General features: G+C 52.7%; 1 protein-coding gene across 2 annotated transcripts in view; it reads right to left on the bottom strand.

Moving 5' to 3' along the window:
- Positions 1–13,855, bottom strand: part of HNRNPUL1 (heterogeneous nuclear ribonucleoprotein U like 1) — a 31,134-nt gene extending 17,279 nt beyond the window's left edge. Inside the window, exons 1-6 of one of the 2 annotated variants that reach the window (XM_043994130.1) lie at positions 13,603–13,855; positions 11,188–11,316; positions 7,527–7,689; positions 6,200–6,273; positions 3,556–3,695; positions 1,259–1,358 (exon numbers count right to left, since the gene is read on the bottom strand). In XM_043994130.1, the coding sequence (XP_043850065.1) occupies positions 1,259–1,358; positions 3,556–3,695; positions 6,200–6,273; positions 7,527–7,689; positions 11,188–11,316; positions 13,603–13,627 (631 nt within the window). In that variant the 5' untranslated portion in view covers positions 13,628–13,855. Of the gene's footprint in view, positions 1–1,258; positions 1,359–3,555; positions 3,696–6,199; positions 6,274–7,526; positions 7,690–11,187; positions 11,317–12,171; positions 12,688–13,602 lie in introns of those variants that run through there. The other variant, XM_043994129.1, reaches the window with a different exon arrangement.

The following is a 13,855-nucleotide window of genomic DNA, read 5'->3' as shown; positions in this document are numbered from 1 at the left end:
CTTATTAGCTGCATGACCCTGGTGAAGTCACTTAACCCTCACTGCCCTACCAGGAAAAAAAAAAAAGAAGTAATGAAGGGGATGGTTTCAGGGGAGCCTGGAAAGACCCATATGAACTGATGCAGAGCGAGGTAAGCAGAACCAGGAGAACAACTCAAACACAAACAATAATACTGTATGGAAAGACTTAAGGAATCTGGTCATGGAAATGACCAACTATGATTCCCGCAGTAAGGGTGAAACACACTAGTCTCTTCTCAACGGAGATGGGGTAGATCCAGAGGGCAGCCTGATACCTGGTCACTGTGGGAATTTATTTTGATTACACATATTTGTTACAAGGATTTTGCTTTTCTTTTTCAATGGGAAGAGAGAGGAGGTGAGAGAGGCAGGTTTTTGCTAATTGAAAAATAAAGATGAGGTAGTAGTAGTGATAAACTAAACCGTAGACATGTTTTTTTGTTGTTTGTTTTTTTTGGTGAGGCAATTGGGGTTAAGTGACTTGCCCAGGGTCACAGAGCTAGCAAGTGTTAAGTGTCTGAGGCCAGATTTGAACTTGGGTTCTCCTGACTCCAGGGCCGGTGCTCTATCCACTGTGCCCCCAGCTGCCCTTAGATGTAGTATTAATACTGCTGGGACAAAAGGTCTATGTGCAACTTTGTAGCTTTTGGAGCATAGTTCCAAATGGGTTTCCAGAATGAGCGGACCAGCTGACAACTCATCCAGAGCTGTACCAGCATCTGTTGATTTCTTTTTTGGTCATCTTAGCCCATCTGATGGGTGTGAGGTAGTACCTCAGCATTGGCTTACTTTGCATTTCTCCAATTAGTAGTGATTTGGGACATTTTTTCATATGGCTACTGACAACTTGTATTTCTTTCTCTGTAAACTACCTAGCCACATCCTTTGATCATTTAGCCAATGGGGAAAGGGTACTAAGGAATATCTACTCCCACCTCCCAGTCCTAGAACTCTGGTTAGGGATCTACAATTTACAAAATTTTCTAAAACAACCCTGTGACAGAGGAAAACAGTATGTTACAAACTGTGCCTGAAAGAGGACAGTAAGACCCAAAGAGGAGGGGAACCCAGATTTTCTGGGCTCAATCCTAGACCCTCAACTGTTTAAGGGAACCCTCCCTGATACACCCCAACAACACCCTGGAGGGGGAGGGGCAGCAGCCCTGTTCCAGCCAAACTTGGCTACGCAGGTGGCCCCCACTCAGGATGCCCCGAGGAGAGAAGACCACATCCTCACCCAGCTGTGTGCTGCAAGAATCCAATGACCAGCCGATTCGCACCACATGGGGATCAGGCTCTGTGGAAGGGAGGTGCTTCACAGAGATTTCTTCATTGATCTGAGAAAGGAGAATGCATGGGGCCCTGGGTGAAAAAAAAAAACCTACGGGCTACAACTCCCACAACTGCTCATTTGTCAGGGAGAACCAATTGTGGTGAGGCCAATTCTAGGTGCCTCTCATTAGAGCCAGCTGTCACTTAACAGGTGTGTAAACAGGGGCGAGTGCCTGTGCTTTGGGCCTCAGTTTCTCTCACGTGTAAAATGGGGATAACACCTGTGGTGCAGCTCGGAGATGCAAGGAGCACACACCACACCATCATAATTAAGGGGGAGTCACGAAGACAGAGGTGAGGAGAGCTTTCAGGAGGCCACTGCTGCCAGCATCCGGGCTCCACTCGCAGGCGAGGGTGGGGCTGATGGGGTGCTGAGGGAGGGACCACCTCCTTCTCCACAGACACCCATGGTTAGCCCCGGGCCCAGGAAGCTGCTTTCCTTAGGAAAAGGACTCTAGATAGAGAGTGAGAAGACTTGGATTCACGCACTTTGGGTCTTTGGCCCCAACTGCAAAATGGGATATCACCAAGTCACATAGTTCTTGACAGAGCCAAATGCTGAAGGATGAAAGGCATGCAGCTACCAAACGTTAGAGAGCAGGAAGGAATCTCACAGGGTCATTTAGCCAGCCTGGGTCTGACAACCTGTGTCTAACGCCTGGGAAGACCTCCAAGGATGAAGAGGCCTTCCTCTGCTCACAGGCACCTTCTACTTTGGAGCCATGGCTCCTGGTTCTGCCCTCTGGTCCAGGAAGAAGAAATCTGGGCCCTCTCCCACTGGAGGGCTGGCCTTCCCAATACTACCTGGGAACAGTTCTCTACTCCCTTCCTTGAGCTGCACATCCCAAGAGGCTCCAGCCACTCCTTGTCTGACATGGTCCCCGGGCCTGTGGCCATCATGGGCTAGGAGCCAGAGACAACACTCCAAATGACGTCTGCCCGGCACACAGTCCACCTCACCCTCAACGGCCTACCCTATCAAGACTTCCTTTCTCTTGGGTGTCAAGCACCACAGAATAATAAATACAAGAACAGGGTTTCAAAACACAGAAAGGCCACATGAGTATTTGGCTAAAACACTTCCCCCCCCCCCAAAACCTCTGCGACCGCAAGATGCCCCGTCCTTGTTTTACTTGCACTCAGAGTGCACTGCTCCTCTGACCTCCGTCTCCTTTGTGGGCAGTGCACCGCTGGGAGGCTATAAAAAAGCCCGGCGGGTCCCACATCACACAGGGGCACTGGGAGCCTTGATAGGCCCACATTCTGAGACAAGCTTTGGTGAAATGGGGTCTTGAGCAGCAAAGGAAAGTGTCAAAGAAGAGCTTCCTTCTCCTTCCTCTGAGAGCCAAAGCTGCCTTCAACACCAGGAGGTGGCATGACCACATCAGGAGCAAGAGCGGCTCCAGAGGCCTGGTGAGGCCTGGAGGACAGTCCTTCACCGCACTTGTCTCTGTTCTGTTAGGAAATAACCGGGCACGTTGTCTAAGAGGGCAGAATGAGGACCAGAGAGCGGATAGTCACTGGAGGCAAATGAAGCAGAAACTTCATACATCCAGCCAGAGAGGAGGTTACCACTCGCACTGGAGGTCTCCAATCAGGGGCCACAAAAATCATAGGGTTTAGATCTATGAGGAACCTTAGATGTTGTCTGGACCAATTCCTTCATTTTACAGATGAGGAAACTGAGGTCTGGTCAGATTTAAGTGACTTGCCCAAGATCACACAGGTAGGAAACAGTGGAAACCGACTAGACTAAAGGTCTGGTTTCTAGTCTTGGGCTCTGTTATCTTCCTGCTTCCTTCACAGCAGGGCAGGATTCCATGCCTGCTGACACCCTTTCCTCCCAGCTCGAGATGTCTGTACATCACATTTCCTCCAAGTGGCCTTTCTCATTTCCCAGTTTCATTGCAAAGAAATGTCTGAACCTTTTGTGCACACACAGGGCAAATTCTACAACAAGCATCTCTCTTTAACAAAAAGAGGCCCTCTCAGGAGGCTTCCTATCTAATACCATGGGGTCCTACTCCCCCCGTCGTCTGTCCAAATGTCAGAAACCAAGTAATTCCGCCTGTCACTGGAACACCTAACCAAGCATCATCAGGGGTAAGTGCGTGCCTGGGCCAGACTGACCCAACTCTTCTTCCAGTCTTCTCATCCCTTGCCTATCAATCACACATGGTGGTGGCCACCGCCAAGGTTTACCTTCATCTCAAAGCACACTCGGCCCCGCCTGACCCCATAGCTGGCTCTGGCGCCAGACCACAGATATGCAAATCCCTCAATGGTGAGTGGGTAGCCACTACTTCGGTCCCGGGCTACTTTGAAGTGAAGGTCACAATTATCTGGAAAAAGGAATAGGTGACCCAACATAAGGAAAGGGGAAGCGAAACACTCCTGTGTATCACAATGACATGCAGTCCCATCTCTAAGCAGGTCTCCTGACCTCGCCTCCCATCAGCCACGTCTCATTTCCAGACCCCCGAGCTCCAATGTGTGGCTAAGCCTTGTTACCATCTCCCTTCATACAGGTTGACTTCCCTCCCTCTCCTGGCTCCCACCCTGGGGCAGACCCCATCACCTCTTGCCTAGATGGTGCACAATTCCTGCCTGGTCTCCCTTGAATCCATCCTCCATTTAGTCAAAGCTCTGACAGCATCCCTCCCCATCCTGCTGTCTGGCCTTCCAGGCTTTGCACCCCCTACCCCTTCACACAAGCCACTCAGTCTTCCTCCTCTCTCTCTTTGCCCTGGCTGTCCTTCCCCGGCTTCCTTCTCTACGTCCTTCCCCGGTCTCCCCCTGCCAGCACCTTCCCTCTGAAGCTCCCTTCCATGTACACTGTATCTGGCACACACAGTCATTTAGTGCCTGTCTTTACTCATTAGGCTCAGAATTTCTTGAGGGCAGGGACCAAGTTTTCTTTTTTTACACTCCCTTTGAGGGGCAGCAAGGTGGTGCAGTGGATAGTGTACTGGCTCTGGCATCAGGAGGACCTGAGTTCAAATCCAACCTCAGACACTCACTAGCTGTGTGACCCTGGGCAAGTCACTTAACCCCGACTGTTTGACTGGAAGGGGACGGGACAGGACAGGACATGCCTCTCTATGTACCCCTGGAACTTTGCACAAGGCTCAGAACGTGGCAAGTAATCATCATCATAGTAAGGATGAAGTGCCTCTGCTTTCACATGATCGGGGCCCCCAAAGCACAATGGCTATCATGTGATCAGTCCCATGGCCTGGGGTCTCCTCACATTTCTGACCAGAGGCACATGGCACGGAAGGCCTAAATGATGATGAGTGAGGGGATACTGTCCAGTTCAGTTTCACAGGGATGTTATTTTTGAGGGACAACTGGCTCAGTGGTGTTAATAGAGCCTCTGATTGCAACATGATGTCAGCCTGGGCATACATGGAGAGGCCTGTCTACCTCCCTCTACTGCTCAGGGAGCAAGGACTGGCCAAGGCACACGGATATACCCCGTCTAACCACGGGCCTTTAAGGCTTCAATGCTCTATACATGTTTTTCTCATTTAATCTTTTTAACAATGCTGGGAGGTGGATACTAGTATTAACTATACTTTACAGATGAGAAGTAACTTGCCCAAGGTGACCCAGCTCCTATGGATCTGCAGCAAGATCTGAACTCAGGTCTTCCTGACTCCAGTCAGGCGCTCTATTATTCCCTGGGCTACCAAGCTCTGTTCTGTCTCCACACAAGGAGCGAGGGTGGCTCAGTGGCAAGGACCTGAGGGTTGAAGCCCAGCGTCCACGGCCAGGATGCTCCCCTCTCCTTCTGGGAGCCTCAGTTTCTCTATCTGTGACGCAGTCTGATAGGGCTGTGACAGGATTACTTTGTCAAGGTGTAAAGTGATAGCTACAGAAATGTGAGTTAGGACCCACTTCTTCCCCTAGTGAGTGCTGCTCCCGAGTCATGCCAGGCCACGTTATTTGGGCTGGTCCCGAGGCTGAGATCCGCCCACCCCCTTCCAGGCCCAGCTTGCCATTGAATGAGTGCGTGTCTCTTGTGGTCTGCCCCTGAGGCTACAGTGTAAAGGGAGCTTGGGGCTGGTGGCCAGGGTGACCCATGACAAGAAGTCACACTCACCAAGTGAAGCTACAACTGGGGTGTGTCTTGCGCTATCTCCCTCCGGTAAGCTGTGCCATGCCTCCCGCCTCCCCCCAGCATTCCCAGCAGTGCGCACAGGGGGCATTCCACAAAGGCCCTTCTCTCCAGAACACTGAACAAGGAGTCAACGGCCAACACCAAGAGGCCTCTGAGCACCGCGATGGCGTGGATTTCAGGAGGAACACGGCCGGCCAGGGCGGCCTGCTGGGAACCTCTGGCCAGGGGGAACTCCATCCAGCCTGCCAATGAGGGCTCAAATTCTCTCCCTGCTGGTCATAAGGGCCCAGGCTAAGGGGCAGAGATGGGCGACAGTATGCACCAACTCAGCTGAACAAACCAAGTGCCTGCCATGAGCCAAACCAACTGTGGTACCAGGCTCTCACCAATCACGCTAAGACTCTTCACCCCCACAAAGACTCTGTAGAACCCCACTAGAACATGTTTTCTTGCTGTTTTCCTACCTAAGAATGCCACCCCCCCCTTGCAGAAATCACACCCATCCAACAAGGTCCAGCCCCCAAATGTGGCTACAAGTGTGAGACATGAGGATCCCCCACCCCTGGTAAGGAAATTAATCTTTCTTGGTGGATGGAACCAAATTTGAGGATGTCCTAGGATTTGTCTGAGGCTCGGAGGACAGGAAGTAGTTAAGACTAGGCAGTGCTGGGCATGACAGGGACCCCACTGAGGGGGAAGGAAATGCTATTCACCAGAACTCACAGGTGTCGATGGCGACGAGGGTGTCATCAAACTCTTCCTCATCCTCTTCAGCAGGTGGCTGAGGTGACCGGCCCCTATGACAGAGAGAGACCGCCAGAGAGAACAGCTAGCTGGTGAACGCCAGCAGGGAAAGGAAGACACTTAGGAAAGCCTCTTGTGAGGTCTGTTAACTGGCACAAGTGACCTATTCTCCCTGTGGCATAGTCCCATCACCACTACCTCTGCTGGACAACTGGCCTGGTCTCTGGGAGTAGCCCCTGTGGTTCCTCTGCTGGAGGTCTCCATGGTGGCCAGTAGAAATGGAGAAAGAAGAGAAGCTGAGGGCCGGGCTCTTAGCCAACAGAGGCCACAACCCCAAGCATCAGAGATTTGGCCCAAAGGATACACAAACGAGCAGCTATAATCAGGATTCCATATGATTTAGTCTCAAAACCCCACACATTTTGCACTTTCACAAAGAAACAGCAGGGACCAAATGCCTGGACTCTCTCTGCCAAGGGGGATGTGTGGTAGCTGTCAGCCTTTCCTCCGACAAGCTTCTGCCTGCACCCTGGGTCTTGTGCCACTGATGCCAATCCTACCTAATCCAAGTCCTTGCTTGCTCTGGGTAACCTTTGGGTGACCTCCTATTCCCACACAAGGCTTCTACACTCCCTTTGGGGTGCCAGCATTACAACCTGGCACTGTAGGAGAGCTACATGTGGTGCCTACAGGGGCTGCCCACTCCTGCCCTCGGTGACCACCCAGACCACGTGAAAGAACAGATGATGAACAATGAGCACCAGAGGGACAGCCCAGCCTTCAACTGAAGGTAAAGATGGGCTTGGACATTTTCAGCTGAGAGAAGAACTTAGACTTGAGCTAGGCCTGTAATGGGGCAGTAACAAGAGGGGAAGCAGAAGGCCTGGGGGGTTAAATGTCCAAGGCATATTTAGAAGACAGTGAGATCACTGATTTGCTACTGACAGAAGCCCCATGGCTAAGGTGCTGGGAAGACTTACCAGTGGAGCAGTGGCAGAGGAGGGTAACCAGACACCCCCGCCCCACCATGGGTTTTAGCCCATAGCTATTGGGGAGTCATTTAAGGTTCTGGGGAAGAGGGTGACACAAGCAAAGCAACCTGAAACTAGAGGAAGCAAAGAGACCGGGGGGGGGGGGGTGTCCATTCTGCATCCAAGGTGAGGCTCTTACCTGAGTGGGCTTGTGTTTTTATGTACGTTGTCCCACCCTACAGCACCGGACGCAACAAGGGGATGTAAGTGGAACCTTCTAGACTTGGGCGGGGGGCACTCAAAGGGAACAGCCTCCTTCCCACACCCCAGCCTACCTTTTATCCTCTCGATGTTCATAGTAACCACGTCCCCGGTTATCTTCAAAAGGCCTTTTCCGACTCTGGTAATGATGTCTATTTGAGAGGTGGGGCTGTGAGGGATTGGAAGGGGGGAAACCAGCAAAAGAGTCTTCCTTCTTTATCCCAGGCTTTACCTCAACTGTAAGGACAAGCAAGGAGGGTCAAGACAGACAAAAACTTTAGTCATCATTTCCTGAGACCTGGGATTCTAAACCTGGGGCCCATGAACATGTTTTTAAAAACATGTTTGGGCAGCTAGGTGGCACAGTGGATAGAGCACCGGCCCTGGATTCAGGAGGACCTGAGTTCAAATCCGGCCTCAGACACTTAACACTAGCTGTGTGACCCTGGGCAAGTCACTTAACCCCAATTGCCTCACTAAAAAAACAAAAAACAAACACAAAAAAACCCAGAAAAACATGTTTGGGGGGCAGCTAGGTGGTCCAGTGGATAAAGCACTGGCCTTGGATTCAGGAGGACCTGAGTACAAATCCAGCCTCAGACAGTTGCCACTTAACTAGCTGTGTGACCCTGGGCAAGTCACTTAACCCTCACTGCCCTGCCAAACCCCCCCCCCCCAAAACCCCATGTTTGATAATGGCTCCAACATAGCTGCTTGTCTTTGTGATCCTGTGTCCTTTACTTTATGCATTTAAAACATTATTCTGTGAAGGGGCATAATGACTGCCAAAGAAAAAACAGGTAAAGGACCCCTGAAGACAGATGGAGAAATAATTCTAAAAGAGGGAACAAGTTACACCCGTGATCTGCTGCTGGGCATCCCGGTTGAAGCCAGCATTTCCATACTCACTTGGGCTCTAACAAAGAATCTCTTTATATCTGTGGTCCAAGAAACATTTTTGGGGCTAGGAATTGCTTCAAAGAGGTCAAAGTGACACTCTCTGATTCCCTTCCCAAATCAGCAGGAAAGATAGCCTTTTTTAAAAAAAAGATAACCTTTTGACAGCAGGGTAAACTAAATACATTGCACAAAAATGAAAATCCAGCAGAAACAAAAACACATGTGTTATTAGCCTAAGACCATGCTGCCTAGAGCAGGGTGTCCAACTCAGATCTGTGAGCCACCTACTGACTTATAAAACTACATATTAATATTATCTATTTTTGATTGTTGTTAAATCGTTTTCAATCATGTCTCTTTGTGACCCCATTTGTGGTTTTCTTGGTAAAGATCCTGGAGTGGTTTGCCATTTCCTTCTCCAGCTCGTTTTACAGATGAGGAAATAGAGGCAAACAAGGTTAAGTGACTTGCCCAGGGTCACACAGCTATTTAGTGTCTGAGGCTGGATTTGAACCCAGGAAAATGAGTTCCTGACCCCAGATGCAACATTCTCTCCACTGTGACGCCCAGCTGTCCTGTTTTTATAGTACTTTTGATTAATGTTAAATATTTTCCATTTCCATTTTACTGTGGTTCAGGCCACATTCAGGAGTATTGAGGGCCTCCAGTCTGATACCTCTGGCCTAGAAGACTTGTCTGGCAGCCCCAACCTAGGGAACTCTCTTTAACCAAAACCAAACCTCAAACTAGAGAGTTGTTGCCAATAGATGATGAGCCAGAATCGAAGACGTTTAGGAAATTGTGCAGCCTTTTGAAGGGTTCCAAGCTGCTAACTGTCATCACAGCCCATCATCTCCTTAACACCAATTCTCTGGGTCACACCCCATGGCTGGGGATTCTCCAACAGAAGCATCTCAGAAGAATCATACCTGCTGGTGGCCCAAAGGACAAGAGCCAGGCAAGGTACACTGACAGGATCAGCCTGTAGTATATTTACTACTCAAGAGGACCTGGGTGTGCTAAGTGGCGTAAGATACTTTCAAGAGAAAGCAGACAGAGCCCTGGACTGCTGCATGGGCACGCCCCCCCCCCCCGCCCCCCACCTGGGCTAAGGGCCTGGCTCAAGCCCCTCCTCATCTCTGGGGCTGAAGAGGCCGGCTCTGATGATCTCTAAGGGACCTTCCGGCTCCCTTCTGATTCATTAACATGTCAGACTCACCCAGCACATGTGAAGAGTGGCTCTTTAGAAAGGACTTATGAAATACCCACACTAATCTAATCACACTGCCTTCCTTGAAGACTGTTATATTGTTCAGTTGTTTCTGACTCTTTGGGACTCTGTGTACGGAGTTTTCTTGGCAAAGATACTGGAGTACTCGGCTATTTCCTTCTCTAGGGGATTAAGGCAAACAGGGTGAAGTGACTTGCCCAGGGTCACACAGCTTGTATTTGAGGCCAGATTTGGACAGGTCTGGTTTTCTGAGCCACCTAGCTCCTTTAAGATGAAGCTCAATTACCACTGTCTTCATGAAGCCTTTTTCTGGGGGGTGGGGGTAGGGGTGAGGGAATTGGGGTTAAGTGACCTGCCCAGGGTCACACGACTAGTAAGTGCCAAGTGTCTGAATCCAGATTTGAACTCAGGTCCTCCTGACTCCAGGGCTGGTGCTCTATCCGCTGGGCTACCTAGCTGCCCCTATGAAGTCTTTCTTTATGCCCACAATTGTGAGGTGCCTCCCTCCCAAATTACCTCGCATACATTTATATTTGTTCCTTTTATATTTACACTGTATGTGTTATGTGTCCCTGTGAGTAGGGATGGTTTCCTCTGCCCCCCAATGCAAAGCACAACAGCACCTCACAGGTGTTTGGAGCTTGATCCAGCTAAATACTTAAGTGTACTGAAATTTCAGCCTTTTTGATTCCTACTGGACACTGCAATTCAGGTCCAAACCACTGGGCACATGGCTTCCCACAAAGGCCACCTGCCTCTGAGGAATAGCTTTTATCACTCGAGATCTCTTTACTGAGGGCCTCCTTCTTATTGTTTGTCCTTGTTCTCAAAGATGACCATGACATTGGGAGGTGATGTCATGATTTGCAGTGAACTGGATTATGTTTGAGGCAATAGGGGTTAAGTCACTTGCCCAGGGTCACACAGCTAGTAAGTGTTAAGTGTCTGAGGTGACATTTGAACTCAGGTCCTCCTGACTCCAGGATCAGTGTTCTATCTACTGCGCCACCTAGCTGTCCCAACCAAGTGCCTCCTATTTTTCTAAGAAGAAAACATATAAAGTGTCTATAAGTCCCTTGTAGTCCCACAGACCAGAAGCTAATGAAGGTCTTTTAAGCCCTCGCCCCTATGTGCTTGGCCGCTGTTCATTTGGATTCTTCTGAGATGGTTCTGTTCCCTCATTCTCAGCCCGGAATGATGGGTTTAATGGCTTTGAATCACCCAAAGGGCTGCACAGAGTTTCCTGAGGCAGGTCCCTGTTTTGGGATGGATTTAAATAATTTTTTTTTCTCTATACCAAGCTGAAATCTGCCTGTGTCTTCCGACCCACAGCAACTAGTTTGGTCTAGGCAGAACAAGTCCTCTGCTCGAGGGTCTCTGAGATACTTCAAGATGGCAAGCTGAAGTTCCCCTAGATTTCCTCTCCAGACAGCACCTTGGACTGGTCTGCATGGTCCTCAGCTATCTCCCTACCCTTTTGGACACTCTTCAGCTCATCAAAATCATCCCTAAAACAGGGCACCCAGATGCCAAACTAGGGCCGCCTGGCAGCCTATGTTAACTGCCCACTAAGCAGTCCACGCAGGCATTCAAATCATCCTCACCTGGGTAGGAAGTCAGCTGCTGCTCCAGTTCCAGCTCTGGAGGTTTACTCTCATAACCAGTTTTCTTCTCCTGATGAACATTTGTGGTCTCATAAAATTGATTCTGTTCTGCAGTGTTGCCAGTAACATCTAAAAAGCAGAAGGAGGGTGTTAGGGGGACAAGTCCCAGAGACTATGGAACAAAAAAAGGTTCTGCAGCCATCTGCGCCCCCCCCCCTAATTTAAGAGACAAAAGCACCTTAACAACATCGCATTCACATCTCTGCCACTAATTTTCAGACTAACTCGGAGTAAATCCCCCTCTTTTGGTCTGTTTTACTACACGTACACAGACTCTGAAAGTTCCTTTGGGCTCTGACAATCTAGAGTTAGAGAACAGCCTAAACTAGACACGAAAACAGAAGAAACAAGAGAAGCAGGAAGCAACGATGTCTCCCTAAACTGACCCACTCAGTGTCCACTACCGGCAAAATTCTTCCAAGGTAAACAAACACACGTGGGAGGGGGGTATGTCAGAGACAGCACGCCAACAACCTCACAGCTTTGTAACTGAGCTACCCGAAGCATCCCCGAAAGGCTCGAACTTGCACATCAGAAGCCCCGGGGTACAATTTTAACACCTAGAAAAGTGCCACCACCGAGGCTGGCAGCCCTGAAGTCCAACAGGTTCACAAAGCGATAACCGAACGCCAAACCAGAAAAACCCCCGGCACGGGGAGGACCAGCAGCGCAACTCCGAGAGCAACCCGGGCGCGGGGACCCCGCCACGTGCCCCATGCCCTGACAGGGGATGGCACCCCCGACCTAAGGGGCGCAGGAGGCCCGAGCCCCGGGCCGCGCTTCCTGCTCCGGCTCCATATGCTGGGAGAAGCGGGAGCCTCCGAGTGATCCTGGCGCCCTGCCCGCGCCGTCCCTCCCGGGCCCCCCCATCTCTCTCCGCCCCGGCCCCGCTTCCTCCTCTCCGCCCGCCCTTCCCCTTCTTGCCTTCCTGGCCCGCGGGCTCTGGGCCGGGCCCTCCTTCCAAAGCTCGCGGGGCCTCGCAGGATCCGTCGGGGCCCGCGGCTTCCGGGAGGGGCGGCGGCGGCGAGGCCCGGGGGGCCTCCTGGCTGTCCTGTGGCGGCCCCGACGGGAGTCCCGGCGGCGGCTCGGGGGCTGGAGCGGGCGGCTCGGGCTGCGCCTCTGGCTCCGTCTCCGGTTCGGGCTCCGGCTCCGCCTCGGGTTTGGGTTCAGGCTCCTCCTCCGCCTCCAGCTCGGGCTCGGGCTCCGGCCCGGCGGCGGCCTCATCCAGGGCCGCCTGCAGCCGCTCGGCCAGCTCCGCCTTGAGGCCGCGCGTGTCGAGCCCGCGCCGCTGCAGCTCCTCCCGCAGCTCGTTCACCTTCAGCCGCTTCACGTCCATGGCCCGGCACTTCGGCAACTTCTGCCCGCTCCGCCCGGCGCTTCGGCTCCGCTGACTTCCGCTCCTCCTCCGCTCCGCCCGGCTCGGCGCTCGGCCCCCAGCCCCAGCCCCAGCCCCAGCCCCAGCCTCAGCCTCAGCCCCAGCCCCAGCCCCAGCCTCGACCTCAGCCCCTGGGACGGGCTCCGACGGCGGTGGCGGCAACGACGGCACTAGCGACGGCGGTAGCGGCTCAAAATGGCCGCCATCACCTCCCCCCCACCGCCCCGCGCGCCGCGGCGCGCGTCCTGATTGGCCCGCGTCCCGGGCGGCCGGCGCGCGGATGGGCGACGGCGGCCAATGGAAGCCGCAGACATCGCTCGACACCACCCTCCATTTCCGACACCGCCCTCCTCCAGGCCCCTTTCCCCTTAGGGCGTGGAAGGGGAAAGGGCGTTAGGCCGAGCTTGGATTGGCCGGAACCCGCTCGCCCGCAGTCAATGAGAACGGGGCGCCGCGCTACCGACCAATCCGCGCCTGCCTCGCGAAACGCCTACCAGCTCCCCGCCCACAACGCTGCCCCTCGAACTTTCAACTTGGTTTCGGTGACGCGCGCCTCAATTGGCTGACTTGCCCGCCCCTCGGAAGGAATGGCTAAGCGGAGAAGACATTTCGGCCAATGGACGAGGCGGAGCCTGGAGCCCCGCCCCCTACAGCGCTTTTCAGCCACTGAGGACCCGGAAGGAGGTTGATTGATTAAGAGGCCTGCACCTTCCCAGCGCCGCCAAAAAAACCCACCCCGCCCCCACCACAATTGGCAACAATTAAAACCAAAAAACCCAAAATCCCCAAATCTCCCAACCTTCCCCCACTACTTTATGGACCAATCGGCACGGCCGATTTATCCTGAGGCGTTCGACTGCCGGGTCATGCTAATGAGCGCGGATCGGATTGGTTAAATCCCCGATGACGGGCTCGGGCCGGCGGCGGGGGGAGGAATCCTGGGCCGCGGTGCAGACAGCAGCCAAAACTGCAGGCTTTACCTGAGAAATACTCGTTGGCGTCCATGGACGAGCGAGTCTGCAGATGAGGAGCCGCCGGGAGGCCTGGGCCGGGAGGCGAAGGCTAGAACGGCAAAGCAGGTGCACACGAAGCTCCCCCTCAGTGGTTCGTTCCGCCGGCCGCCTTTCCCCGCCTCCCCACAGCGGCCCGAGATCCGCGCCCGATTGCGGTTTCCGAGCCAGCTCCACTCCCCTCGACGACGTCTCTATGGTGGCGAAGCCTGACGTAGCGATG

Source organism: Dromiciops gliroides, chromosome 3, assembly GCF_019393635.1.
Source record: "Dromiciops gliroides isolate mDroGli1 chromosome 3, mDroGli1.pri, whole genome shotgun sequence".
Taxonomy (NCBI): Eukaryota; Metazoa; Chordata; class Mammalia; order Microbiotheria; family Microbiotheriidae; genus Dromiciops; species Dromiciops gliroides.
This window is presented reverse-complemented; position numbering and strand designations above follow the sequence as displayed.